The 14,232-nt window shown below is 43.5% G+C and overlaps 1 protein-coding gene across 1 annotated transcript in view; it reads left to right on the forward strand.

The window, feature by feature from the left end:
- LOC115479995 (galectin-4-like) overlaps window positions 1–12,255 on the forward strand; it is a 34,492-nt gene extending 22,237 nt beyond the window's left edge. The window contains exons 6-9 of the mRNA XM_030218365.1: window positions 5,223–5,252; window positions 7,609–7,697; window positions 8,717–8,882; window positions 11,919–12,255. Coding sequence (XP_030074225.1) covers window positions 5,223–5,252; window positions 7,609–7,697; window positions 8,717–8,882; window positions 11,919–12,065 — 432 coding nt within the window. The 3' untranslated portion in view covers window positions 12,066–12,255. The remainder of the gene's footprint in view (window positions 1–5,222; window positions 5,253–7,608; window positions 7,698–8,716; window positions 8,883–11,918) is intronic.
- The last annotated feature ends 1,977 nt before the right edge of the window (window positions 12,256–14,232 follow it).

Genomic DNA, 14,232 nt, shown 5'->3' on the forward strand with positions numbered 1-14,232 from the left:
CACCCCCCTCCTCCCACCCTGTCAGACTGTCATAGTAATGCTTGAATGTTTTCACTTATATACACTGTCAGCTAGCACATTTGCTTATTTCCGATCTGAGGAAGAAGGGCAACCTTTGAAAGCTAATCAAGAAATGTATTAAGTTATGTCCAATAAAAAAGGTATCTTATTTTCTTTTCCATGTTTTATTTTGTTTGATTTCTATTGATAGTCTGTTGAGCAGGAAACCGGTTGGTTGTTTTAATGTGGTCAGCAGTCTTGTTGCTTTGGCTCTTCTGTTTGTTTGATTCATTCATTGGTTGCTGACATGAATCAAGCTATTTTATTAATGGATCCATCAGGTTCATCGGATGGCTAATTGGCCAGTTGTTTGGCTGGCCGGCTTAATAACTGTTTTCAAAAATAGAAATGTAAAATGTGACAGCAGATCCTTTCCACTTTTCACAACTGTTTAAAATGTTAGACAACCATAAATCATCAAGATGATTTCACAGTGACTACCTAGGCTTTGAGGAAACATAAAAGTCTTTTCAGCTGCATTCTAAAGCTATAGCTGAGTTTCATTTATAAGGGGAACGATAAAGTGTAGAAAAAAATAAGCCCCCTGCTTTGCTAAACCAAATGGATCGTGCTTTGGAGACAGGAGGGACTATTAATTGATTCGTTCAATTAGATTGTAAATTCAGTTTAGATTCCTTCTAAGACTATTGCAATCCTATTCTCATAGCAGGTTTGCCCACATATCAGATACACTGCTTGCAATTAGTTTAAAATACTGCAGTGAAATTTCTTCATAATCGAAAGAAATATGATTGTATTACTCCACTTCTCATCCCTGAACACATGCTTCCTGTTGTGTATAGGATTCCTTTTCAGCTTATCTCATCAGATTCAATCTTGTGGTCTGTCTTCCATTTTAGCCAGTTTTCTGATTCCTTATGCCTCCCATTAGATCATAGTAACATAGTAAATGACGGCAGAAAAAGACCTGCATGGTCCATCCAGTCTGCCCAACAAGATAAACTCATATGTGCTACTTTTTGTGTATACCCTACTTTGATTTGTACCTGTCCTCTTCAGGGCACAGACCGTATAAGTCTGCCCAGCACTATCCCCGCCTCCCGCCACCGGCTCTGCCACCCAATCTCGGCTAAGCTCCTTAGGATCCATTCCTTCTGAACAGGATTCCTTTATGTTTATCCCACGGGTGTTTGAATTCTGTTACCGTTTTCATTTCCACCACCTCCCGCGGGAGGGCATTCCAAGCATCCACTACTCTCTCCATGAAAAAATACTTCCTGACATTTTTCTTGAGTCTGCCCCCCTTCAATCTCATTTCATGTCCTCTCGTTCTACCGCCTTCACACCTCCGGAAAAGGTTCGTTTGCGGATTAATACTTTTCAAATATTTGAACGTCTGTATCATATCACCCCTGTTCCTCCTTTCCTCCAGGGTATACATGTTCAGGTCATCAAGTCTCTCCTCATATGTCTTGTAATGCAAATCCCTTACCATTCTCGTAGCTTTTCTTTGCACCGCTTCAATTCTTTTTACATCCTTCGCAAGGTACGGCCTCCAAAACTGAACACAATACTCTAGGTGGGGCCTCACCAACGACTTATACAGGGGCATCAACACCTCCTTTCTTCTGCTGGTCACACCTCTCTCTATACAGCCTAACAAACTTCTAGCTACGGCCACCACCTTGTCACACTGTTTTGTCGCCTTCAGATCCTCAGATACTATCACCCCAAGATCTCTCTCCCCGTCCGCCTAACACATACATCTCCCGAGGATTTCTATTCCCTAAGTGCATCACTTTGCATTTCTTTGCATTTGCATTTTGCATTTCGGTTGGCTAACCAGGTCTAATAGTCTCCTCTTTCCATCAGGTCTTTCTAGATGTTACTAATGTTCCTGTTTCAGTGTGGCTTCCCCCACATTGTGAAATGCCCTTCCCCCATATCTACATCTTGAGTGGTCCTTTCACAATTTTAAGTCCCAGGCTTATTGTTTCTCCTTGGCTTTTCCTTCATCTGATCTTGTCATATGAATGAGACTGCTCCAAGCCTCCCATCGTACTTTCCCTCTCCTGTTTTCCCCTCTTTTTTAGCCACATAATCTCTCCTCCTCCCCCTCTTGTACTCTGTCTTATGTTATTTTGCGTTGCTCCCTTTTCTCGACCAATTAGTTTAAATATTGTAAACCACTTAGATTTCATTCTGAAATTTTGCGGTAAAGCAAATAAATTGAACTTGAAGTGAGACAGATAATCTGGATTCCCTTCAAAATATAAATGGTATATTAGATATCCCATTTTAAACTGAATCCTCTGATTTAAAGGCAATCGGTGCCATTGCTCCAAAAATGGAGACATAGGTTCTCTTAAGCGGCATCTCCCAAGTAGTCTCAACACTATGTTCTGAAGGATCTGAAGAGATCTTCACACATTCTTGGGTAAACCCTAGTATAACATGTTACAGTAGTCAATTTTACTTAATACTTATGATTGTAGAACTAAGTGGAAAGTCTCAGGTAGTAAATCTTGAAACTTGTACAAGGATCCTCAGGAGCTTAACCGAGATTGGATAGCAGAGCCGGTAGTGTGAGGCGGGGCTGGAGGTTGGGAGGCGGGGATAGTGCGGGGCAGACTTATACGGTCTGTGCCAGAGCCAGTGGTGGGAGGCGGGACTGGAGGTTGGGAGGCAGGGATAGCGCTGGGCAGACTTATACGGTCTATGCCAGAGCCGGTGGTTGGGAGGTGGGGCTAGTGCTGGGCAGACTTATACGGTCTGTGCCCTGAAGAGCACAGGTACAAATCAAAGTAGGGTATACACAAAAGTAGCACACATGAGTTGTCTTGTTGGGCAGACTGGATGGACCGTGCAGGTCTTTTTCTGCCGTCATCTACTATGTTACTATGAGGCTCATTTTCAAAGCACTTAGCCTCCCAAAGTTCCATAGAAACCTATGGAACTTAGCCTCCCAAACTGCTTTGAAAATATGCCTCTTTGTAATCATAATCTGATAAAAGGATGCGCAAACGGTCGAATTAATCCGCTTAATACGTGAAAACAGGCGACCACCCTTAACACCCAAAGTACCAAACGATCCAGAAATAGGAATCTCTATCTAACTGATTTGATAGTGAGTGGTTCTCTGAGCCTATTTAACTATAAAGGACTAAATTCTATAAATGGTACCTAAAAAAATCAGTGCTGAAAAAAATAGCGCTTAACTTGTATAAATGGTGCTTAAAGTTAGGCGCAATTGATAGAACAGCGCTTAGAGCCAGGAATCATGACTGCATTTAGGTGCGACTATTTACACCAATGAAACCTTGGTGTAAATCCCTGCTCCTAAATTAGGTGCAGATTCCCTTTATTCTGTAACAACAGGCATAGATTAAAGGAACACCCCTGATCCGCTCATCACCCTCCCATAGCTGTGCTCTCTTTTTGGACCCACACTTAAATTTACACGTGTGAATTTCACTAAATCCAATTAGCAACAATAACTGCTTGTTAAGCTAATTATCGGCGCTAATTGGCTTGTTCAATTACGTGCGAAAATTGGGCATACATCCAAATTTATGCATGCAATTTTTAGTGACTTTTATAGAATTCGGGGGGGGGGGGGGATGTCAGTTCTTTTGTAGATGTAGCACCAGTTGATTTGTTTTCTAGCTTTATTGTCACATGCTACTACTACTACTACTATTTAGCATTTCTATAGCGCTACAAGGCGTACGCAGCACTGCACAAACATAGAAGAAAGACAGTCCCTGCTCAAAGATCTTAGAATCTAATAGACAAAAATAAAGCAAGCAAATCAATTAATGTGTAGAGGAAAGAGGAGAGGAGGGTAGGTGGGGGCGAGTGGTTACAAGTCAAAAGCAATGTTAAAGAGGTGGGCTTTCAATCTAGATTTAAAGATGGTCATGGATGGGGCAAGACGTAGGGGCTCAGGATGTCTATTCCAGGCGTAGGGTGCAGCGAGACAGAAGGGGCGAAGTCTGAAGTTGGCAGTAGTGGAGAAGGGAACAGATAAGAAGGATTTATCCATGGAGCGGAGTGCACGGGAAGGGGTGTAGGGAAGGACGAGTGTGGAGAGATACTGGGGAGCAGCAGAATGAGTACATTTATAGGTTAGTAGAAAAAGTTTGAATAGGATGCGAAAACGGATAGGGAGCCAGTGAAGCGACTCACAATTAATTATCCATCAAGCTTATCCTATGTCACCTTGAATTCTCCTGCCTCTTCTGCCTTCACTCGGAGGCTGGTTGGTGTATGCATCATTGATTCTGTAAAGAAATATTTCCTTTTTACTTCTCATGGTCTCTTGTGTCTCTTTTCCACTGAAGTATACTTGCCTGCAGGGACAATGTTAGATATGCTGAGGTCTAGAACAGTAATTTGGGAGGGGTCCCAAGGCCCACCAGCTGACTATAGCACCTTCAGCTTCTGACAACCTTTAGGGCCCCTATGGCATGGTGCCCAGGACTGTTGCTTTGTTTGCACACCCCTAACAAGCCCTGCTTGTTTGATTAATCATTTTGGTCTGTCATCTGCTTTGACTGGTTACCTGGGTGGTTGGATAGCTAGTTTTCTGGGGGGGGGGGAGGGTAGCAATTGATTAGTTATTCACACAACCGCTTACTGGATATTTGGATAATTGTCCACTCAATTACTTAGGGACCCTTTTACCATCGGTAGTAGTCCTGCCCTGAATGCGTGCCGTTTCTAGGGGGAAAAAAAGAAAAACCCTGGAAAAGGCTTGCACAGCAGTAACCTGGCGGTAATCGGGCATCGCCACGTGCTGCCCAGTTACCGCCAGGTTAGCGCGGGAGCCCTTATTGCCACCTCAATGGGTGACGGTAAGGGCTCTCCGCCGCATGGCCATGCGGTAAGAGTTCTCTCAATGGGTGACTGTAAGGGCTGGGGGGGGGGGGGGGGGGTTTACTGGCTGCGGAAAAAAGGGCACTAGCGCACAGGAAAAACAGTCCCTGCCTCTACCGCAGGGCCCTTTTCCCTGCAGCTTAGTAAAAGGACCCCTTAGTTGTTTGTTAGTTGGCTAGATAGGTTGTTTGTCTTGTTGATTGGTTACTTGGTCAGTTTTTGAATAGAGAGGCATCCCTAGTGCATGCTGTTTTGTACCTTATTTGATTGAACCACTGGGTTAATTGCTGCTTTTTTTTTTACTTTTAAATCTCATTTGGCAGCCAATGAATGGACCTGTTTGGAGCAACCCGGTAAGTTCAGTAAAATGTAAGTCTATGATTCAACATTGGAGAATTGTGTGTGTAAAAAAAAAAAGCCCTCAGTAGAACATTCTTCTATCTCTGAGGAAGTTTGCACACATCTGTACTCTTGATCAGTTGAAGGGAATAATTTGATTTGCCCACATAAATGCAAAATATAGGGGAAGTGGGAATTGGTGTAGAACAAAACAGCGAAGATGACTCAAAAGTAATGGACGACATTCCAGAAGAAAAAATGTTTATTAAGGATGATAGACTCGACACAGCTGTGTTTCGGCTGACTAGGCCTGCTTCAGGCAGGGGCATAGCTAGGTGGGGCCATGGGGGAATGGGCCCCTGCAGATTTAGCCCTGGCCCCCCTGCTTTCACCCCCCCTCCCCCGCCGCCAACCCTCCCCCGCCGCTGCAGTCAGGTACCTTTGCTGGCGGGGGTCCCCAACCCCCACCAGCCGAAGTCCTCTTGCACGTTGTTGATCTGAATTCTGTTTCTGTGCAGCACGTCAGGACTCACAGAAACAGAATCCAGATCAGTAAATGCACTGGACTCAGAGACCGGCGCTGAAGGGGACTTCGGCTGGTGGGGGTTGGGCAAGAGGAGTCTCTTGTGTTCGGTTAGATCATCCACTAAGAATATTTGTTGCCATCGGTATAATAAAGCAACAAGTTGGTGCACTCTCTGCGGCAAAGTTGAATAGGAGCTATTGCAAACAGTGACTTCAGGAGTGAGCCCGCAATTTTGGTTCACAGAGCCTACCAACTTGTTGCTTTATTATACTGACGACGACAGATATTCTTAGTGGATGATCTTAGCGAGCACAAGAAACTCCTGATGCAGGCCTAGTCGGCCGAAACACAGCTGTGTCGAGTCTTTACCTTTTCTTCTGGAGCGTCGTCCGTTACTTTTGAGTCATCTTTGTTGTTTTGTTCCACATTACTTACTCTTGTGGAGATTTGTTTCTTCTGTGTATACATTAGAAGTGGGAATTGGACCATAGCTTCCCTCGTTGTTAGCCCATTACTTCTCTAACCCCTCTTTATCCTCCACATCGTTTACAGTTGTATATTCTGTAATGTGCATAACTTGCCCAGAAATCCCAGCAAGACTTTCTTTGTTAAATATTAACTTGGGGGCCCATGAACAATGGAATGTTGTGTGCACATAGTAACACTGTAAATAATGATATGTCTCCACAACTAGCCACCCCTTCCCCTCTCTCTTACTCAGACATGCATGCACATATGGAGAGGTTGAAAAGAATTCAGTCAGCTATTCTCCACAGGCTTTCCCCACTTGTTTATACATTATCTGCAAACCGTTGAACATGTAGATCAGGGGTTCTCAACCCAGTCCTTGGGACACAGCCAGCCAGTCAGATTCTCAGGATATCAACAACGAATATGCATGAGATAAATTTGCATGTACTACCTCCAACGTATGCAGATCAAGGTCATGTATATTCATTGTGGGTATCTTGAAAACCTGACTGGCTAGGTGTGTTCCAAGGACTGGGTTGAGAACCTTTGATGATGAGTGAACACTATCCAGGATCAACCCAGGATCCTTGAAGCAGATATTGTGGTTGTAGTTGGGGCAATATAGACTTTGTGGAGGAGTGGCCTAGTGGTTAGGGTGGTGGACTTTGGTCCTGGGGGACTGAGTTCAATTCCCACTTCAGGCACAGGCAGCTCCTTGTGACTCTGGACAAGTCACTTAACCCTCCATTGCCCCATGTAAGCCGCATTGAGCCTGCCATGAGTGGGAAAGCGCAGGGTACAAATGTAACAAAAATAAAATAGATACTGTTGGAGATTCTACATGGAATGTTGCTACTATTGGAGATTCTACATGGAATGTTGCTGTTCCACTAGCAACATTCCATGTAGAAGGCTGCGCAGGACGTCAGACTCACAGAAGCAGAAGCCTGCGCGGCCACATTGGTGATCTGCAAGGGTCGACTTCTACGTGGAATGCTGCTAGTGGAATAGCAACATTCCATGTAGAATCTCCAATAGTAGCAACAGTGGAGGAGTGGCCTAGTGGTTAGGGTGGTGGACTTTGGTCCTGAGGAACTGAGTTCAATTCCCACTTCAGGCACAGGCAGCTCCTTGTGACTCTGGGCAAGTCACTTTAACCCTCCATTGCCCCAGGTACAAATAAGTACCTGTATACAATATGTAAGCCGCATTGAGCCTGCCATGAGTGGGAAAGCACGGAGTACAAATGTAACAAAAAACAAACAAAAAAAAAAATATAGACTTTGTAAAAAAAAAAAAAAGAATGAGTAGGAACTATGGATTTCTGGGGTTAAAGATGATTAGAAGATTGAATGTATGGTGTTATTTTGCAGACCATTCCATTTACTGCTCATATTCCTGGTGGGATGATCCCCAAGCGGACACTTGTTGTCAAAGGATATGTTCCTTCAGGCGCCAAAAGGTACGCACACAGCAGTCACTTTGAGTTCTCTGCCCCTTAGGTTTCATGTTTTTAACATCAGAGATTCATAATTCATCGGAGAATCCTAGGCATTTTACCAGCTTCAGGGATTAAGAATTCAACGTAAGGTTTCAGTCAGTTTGCTAATTTCAGAGATTGTTTAATTCATCTCAAGGTATCTGGCATCTTCCTAACCTCAGGAATTAATGATCCATCTCAGGATTACCAAAGTAAACAAACGCAGTGGAGGTGACACACAGGATGATGCAAAAACCTAAAATGCCCAATGGACTAAAAAAGTTCACATCAGGTGCGTTATTCAAAGTATAATGGACTGGACACAAATCGTGTCCTGCTTCAGGAGTCCCTGTGCTCTGTAAATATTGGGTTACTCAGCGCCCTAAAGATGAGACAGCCAAAGTATGCCTTAGTTCTAAAAATCAGAAGTGGGGGCGCCAAACAAAGTAGCTACTCAACAAGCAGCATGACTTCAGGTTTTTTTCACCATCCTGCGTGTCACCTCCACTGTGTTTGTTTAATTTGGTTTTCCTACGCGGAGGAATTTGGTTCTTCTGTTTTTGTCCATCTCAGGATTATAAACATCCCCTCCACCTTCTCTCTTTCCCCTTATTCTATTGCCTCCATCTCTGGGTTTCAGGCAGCTTGTGATCTTCTCTCCATAGACTGCTTTTCTTCACAGCTCATGCTAGAGCTGACAGTTACTTCCAGGAAGAAGAGGAAAGGGGATAGTCTTGAGATTCATCTAAGGAAATAAGGGTGATAGATGCATGGAGACAAAGACTATATCTCAATTCAAGAAAGCATGGTACAAGCAGAGAGGATCTCTGAAGGACAGGAAGGGCTTGTACAGTTTAGTAGTTGCAGACTGGATAGGCTGCAAGGTCTTTGCCGTCATTTTCTGTTTCTATCTACGATCTGCTTTGTAGGGCGACCTTCTGATGAGCTGGCTCAGGATCAGTCAGTGGAGGTTAATGTGTTTTTGCTACTGTCATTCACAGCTTTGCTATAAACTTCAAGGTGGCCACGACTGGCGACATTGCCTTCCACATTAATCCTCGCATCAGTAAGCACGCTCTGGTCAGAAATTCTTTTATAAATGGCGTCTGGGGGGAGGAAGAAACAGAAGTAACACAGAATCCTCTAAAAAAGGAAGAACATTTTGATGTAAGTACCATTTTTACACTAACCTTACAAATCCCTCAGATGCCATCACACAGAGAATGAGGATTCATAAAGAGACAGAAGGAATGAATCCTCACAAGCTTAGCCGAAATTGGGTGGCGGAGCAGGTGGGGGGAAGAGGGGTTGGTGGTTGGGAGGCGAGGATAGTGGAGGGCAGACTTATACGGTCTGTGCCAGAGCCGGTGATAGGAGGCGGGACTGGTGGTTGGGAGGCGGGAAGTACTGCTGCGCAGACTTGTACAGTCTGTGCCCTGAATAAGGCAGGTACAAATCAAGGTAAGGTTTACACATATGTTTGTCTTGTTGGGCAGACTGGATGGACCGTGCAGGTCTTTTTCTGCCGTCATGTACTATGTTACTATGTTAGAGACACTGCCCTTTTTGGATGACAAACACATGGATCATATGATCCATCACAGATGCTGACATGGATTCAGCATGAACAGTCGGCAGCCCATCTGTGTAAATCCATTGAGGGGCTACTTGTTCAGGGAACATTAATTATAAGTGAGCAATTTTGCTTTCTCTAGTAGCCCTTTATGAGCACATTTTGCACAGAAGGGTCATGTCTTGTGCTGACTCCTAACTGGCATATGCAGCAGATCACTTGAATTGATCTGTGTGACTCATTGCTTTGCTGTCACTAGAAAACACCTATTACAGGTAAACCTTTATGCTTAATCCCTCGTCCACATTCTGCCTTCTTGTCTGGGGTGGTCTTTTTATCATTCTACTTTTGAGGTATCACATGCAATAAAAGCAGCTCACGAGAGCAAATAGATTCCTTCTTCATGGCTAGAGGATGTTGTGGAGCAGGATCGCATACAGATCTTATACGGTCTGTGCCAGAGCCGGTGGTGGGAGACAGGGATAGTGCTGGGCAGACTTATACGGTCTGTGCCAGAGCCGGTGGTTGGGAGGCGGGGCTGGTGGTTGGGAGGCGGGGATAGTGCTGGGCAGACTTATACGGTCTGTGCCCTGAAGAGCATAGGTACAAATCAAAGTAGGGTATACACAAAAAGTAGCACACATGAGTTGTCTTGTTGGGCAGTCTGGATGGACCGTGCAGGTCTTTTTCTGCTGTCATCTACTATGTTACTATGTTAATAGAATCCTTTAACTGAGACAATTAACAGATGTAGAAACTGCTAAAATTGTTTAGGTCACACCTCATTGTGTCTGAGAACAGTACATAGAAATTAGTATGAAACCATTCTCTTTTTTAAAGTCTTTCTTATTTTTTAAATCAATAGATGAGTATATTTCATTTTCCATGTTTTTCTTTCCTGTACATGTTTACCTTTTTTTATTTTTATTGTTTTATTGATTCTACATAACAATTACAATACAAAGTAAAGAAACAAAAACAAACAAAAATAGAAAAAGAAAATTATATCTATGGAAAATTCAATGCACTTTAGTCCATATCAAGAAAGCTGAGGGGAATTGATGTTCAATGTAATCAAATCGCCAGAAAATTATGACCAAACAGAAGGCAGGCAATACAACAATATCAACCTCCATCACGTATGATTTTAGGTAACCTGTCCCTGCTATACATGATTTGATGTATTTGTTTATACATCTTTGTATGTTATTCTTTGAGCAACAGTATTTTCTTTTTTAATTATAGGATTGTTTTTAATATTGAGAGAGATTTTATTTGTACTTATTGAATTAAGGGTTTCTTTTACAAAACCATGCTAGCGATTCTCACTCGGCAAATGAGAGGAAACCCATAGGAATTGAATGGACTTCTTCTCATTTGCAACGCGGGGATCGTTAGCGTGGTTTCGTAAAAGAAGCCCTAATTATTTATGTTTTTAAATTGTGATTTTGTAATTGCCCCTGACACAGCCCCTTGTTAGAGCAAAATGTGGTCCACGTTGGGAATTTTGTGAGACCTGCTTTCTTGGATTATCATTTCTATGAATTCGAGATGTGGTGTCTGCTCTTTCCAAGAAATTTTATTAGTAAACAAAAGTAAAGATACAGCAATCTGAATAATAGATCAATAGTCAACAGTGTCATGGTAAACTACTTGACAAAGAACTTAAAAATGTGACATTCGAACAAACTGCATAACAGTACAATTATCATATATTGACTTTGGACAAAATGTCGGAGTAGTTGACTATTGAAAGCATAGTCATAGGAGCTTGAGAAAAGATACAAAAATGTAATACTATTAAGAAAGGAATATAAATAATAGCAGTGGCGTACCAAGGGGGGGGGGGGGGGTTTGCCACGCGCGCGCCTGTCCTTCGTTCGTTCCATGCTCCCTCTACCCCAGAACAGGTTACTTCCTGTTCCGGGGCAGAGGGAGCATGGAACGAACGAAGGCGCACAGCACCCCCCCCAGCGGCGTGCACCCGGGGGGGGGGGGTTCTTTCACGGGGGGTCCTTTCGCCGGGCGGGTCGCACTGCATCTGGGGGGGCGCTGCACCCGGGGGACGGGGCGTATCGGCGATCCGCCCCGGGTGTCAGCCCCCCTAGGAACGCCACTGAATAATAGTCATAATGAAAATAAAGATCAGTCAGACGTATAAGGGAACGGAATATGTTGACATGAGTGTTAGAGCACAGATTACTGCATTCAAGAGAAGTAAGAAGTCTAAGTGGTTACAAAGTCAAGTTTATGTTGGTTTATGAAATATGAGGATGTGAAGGCATCTAAGGGTGTCTACTCTTTCTTGGACTGCTTTATACTATATTATAAGGCAGCGTGCCTAACTCCCATAGTGCATAATTCAGAAGAAAGCTTGGCCACAGGAGGGACATGGGCGTGTCAGAGGTGTTCCAAAAATTTGCATGGGTAGTTATAGAATATTGGGTCAGCGGGGTGCCAGCGTTTATACCAGGTGTAAAGTATAGCGCTTACAGTTCGGGTGCAGGAATCGGCCTTTATAGAATCACGCTTAGCACATATCTTTTCCAGTGCCCATTTATAGCGCAATGTATAGAATCCATCCCATCCTGTATCTACTGTCTTTCTCATGTATTCTTATTTTTCTCCAGCTCTCAGTACGCAGTGGGGATAAGCGATTTAAGGTGTATATAAATGGACATCATATCTTCAACTTTGAACTTCGCTTCAAAAACGTCCAGCAGATCGACACTTTTGAAATACAGGGCGATGTTCAAGTTGCTTATGTATATTTCTAGGTCTCTGCTGTGTCTTCCCATATCCTTCACCTTCCCCAAACTCATGCTCATTTGCATCCCACAGCATTTGCTTCTTCCCTCTAGAGGGTCTTAACTTTCCACTGATAGCTTTAAAAATCATTTCTTGAACTTCATGAAAGATCTTGTATTACATGGAAGAAGGTTCAATAAATTTCGATGAAAAAAGTTACATTGCTATCTGGGAAGTTTTGCTTTGTGTCAAGAAGGTAAAATATGCAACACAATGACTCTACATCCCTCCTGCAAAGTCCTAGCTCCGCCTCGCTTGCAGCAGAGGGTCCTGGAAAGCAGAGGTTGCACCCATGCTTGATAATTGTAACTAATTCAGGAGACAATTGAGGCGCTGATGGGCACCCAGAAAGTTTTCTCTTCTTGGTCATGTGTCTTGTTTTTCATATGGAAATGACTGTTGATAAGAGCATGGTGTGCTGTACTTAGTGTGTGCTGTTTGCATGTAGTGCGTGCTCTTTCCTGATAGATGCGTATTTTATCGGGAAAGAGCATGCACGCTCTTTAAAGAGAGCATGAACTATGTGTGCATTCTTACTGGTGAATCAAAACCAAAAAAGCACCAAGGGCCTTAAAAAAAAAAAGGAATAAAGTCTTTAATTTTATACGTTGATGATACAGTGCTTGAATGGACCCGACACGGTCAAGTAAATCAAGTAAACTTGATTTAGGCTGCGACTGAGGGATTGCGTTTGGTCAATCCAAATATCTTTCTACTTTTATGTGAAGGGGATCACACGGCGTTGCAGTAGAATATCATTTCTAAAAATTGAATTGTTCTCATAATACTGCCGCATGCTGTCAGCTATTACTTGCGACCCCTGACGCAGGCGCTGGGCGCCGAAACACGGACCGTGTCGGGTCCATTCAAGCATTGTATCATCAATGTATAAAATTAAAGACTTTATTCCCCTTTTTTTGAAGGCCCTTGGTGCTTTTTTGGTTTTGTTTCTGTTTTTTTGTGCTTTGCTCCCTCTCTCTGTTACACTTCTTATCGGTGAATGACATTTACTTTAAAGGACAGCCCATCCACACTACGGGTCACCTCTAGAAATCTAAGTTAAGATCTGATATAAGAATGTGAATGGATTTAACAATGGCAAAATTGCACGCTGAGAAAATACAGCACAGTCTCTGCAGCTAATGTTTTGAGGGTAATCTTCAAAGCGAGTCTACGTTCACTTTTACATCATTGGCCCAACCCTACTACTACTATTACTTATTTCTATAGCGCTACTAGACATATGTAGTACTGTACACATTATGGGGTCCTTTTATAAAGGCGCAGGAGGGCTAAAGCATGGGTAGCTCACACCCAATCAGCACTACTGCTGGGGTAGTGCGTGTGCCTGGCGGTAATTGCAATTTTGGTGCATGCCGACTGCCACGATAGAAAATAATTTGTTATTTCCTACCAGCGGTAACTGGCAGTGCACCCACGTTGGTGTGCGCTGCATGGCTACTGTGTGCGTAGTGCATGAGCCCTTACCACTAGGTCAATGGGTGGCGGTCAGGGCTCAGACTGTAAATAGGCACGGGCTAGTTTTAATATTAGCGCAGGCCCATTACAAGATTGTCTTTTCCCCAGCCACGATAAAACATGGCCCAGCACGCGCCCACAGTTCCGCAGGCCAATTTTTATGCAGCTACTTCCTCTGTCCCTCGAAGGCTCACAATCTAAGTTATTTTGTACCTGGGGCAATGGAGGGTTAGGTGACTTGCCCAAGGTCACAAGGAGCTGTAGTGGGAATTGAACGCAGCTCACCAGAATCAAAATCTACTGCACTAACCATTAGGTTACTTCTCCACTTCGGTTTTGAACATTGCCCCTCCCCCCTTTATTCACATCTAGTCAAATATACTGTGAAAGCAATTTTCATAGCCATTTACCTTAGTAATCTAAATTTACCTGGGTAAGGTGTCCTATCTGAAAACTGCCTCTGGTTAAAAGTGTGCACATTCGTTTAGCCATATTGCAAGAAGGTGTTTCTGGAAGCATGTTTAGGTCAGTGAGGAAAATGGGGGGGGGGGGGGGCAGCATGATATTTTCACTGTTTTGCCCACTGTTTTATCCTTGTCTGACATCCACACAAAAGAATAGGCACAAAAATACCTGGGCAGGTTATACAGCACTATG

This window comes from Microcaecilia unicolor, chromosome 11 (assembly GCF_901765095.1).
Source record: "Microcaecilia unicolor chromosome 11, aMicUni1.1, whole genome shotgun sequence".
Taxonomy (NCBI): Eukaryota; Metazoa; Chordata; class Amphibia; order Gymnophiona; family Siphonopidae; genus Microcaecilia; species Microcaecilia unicolor.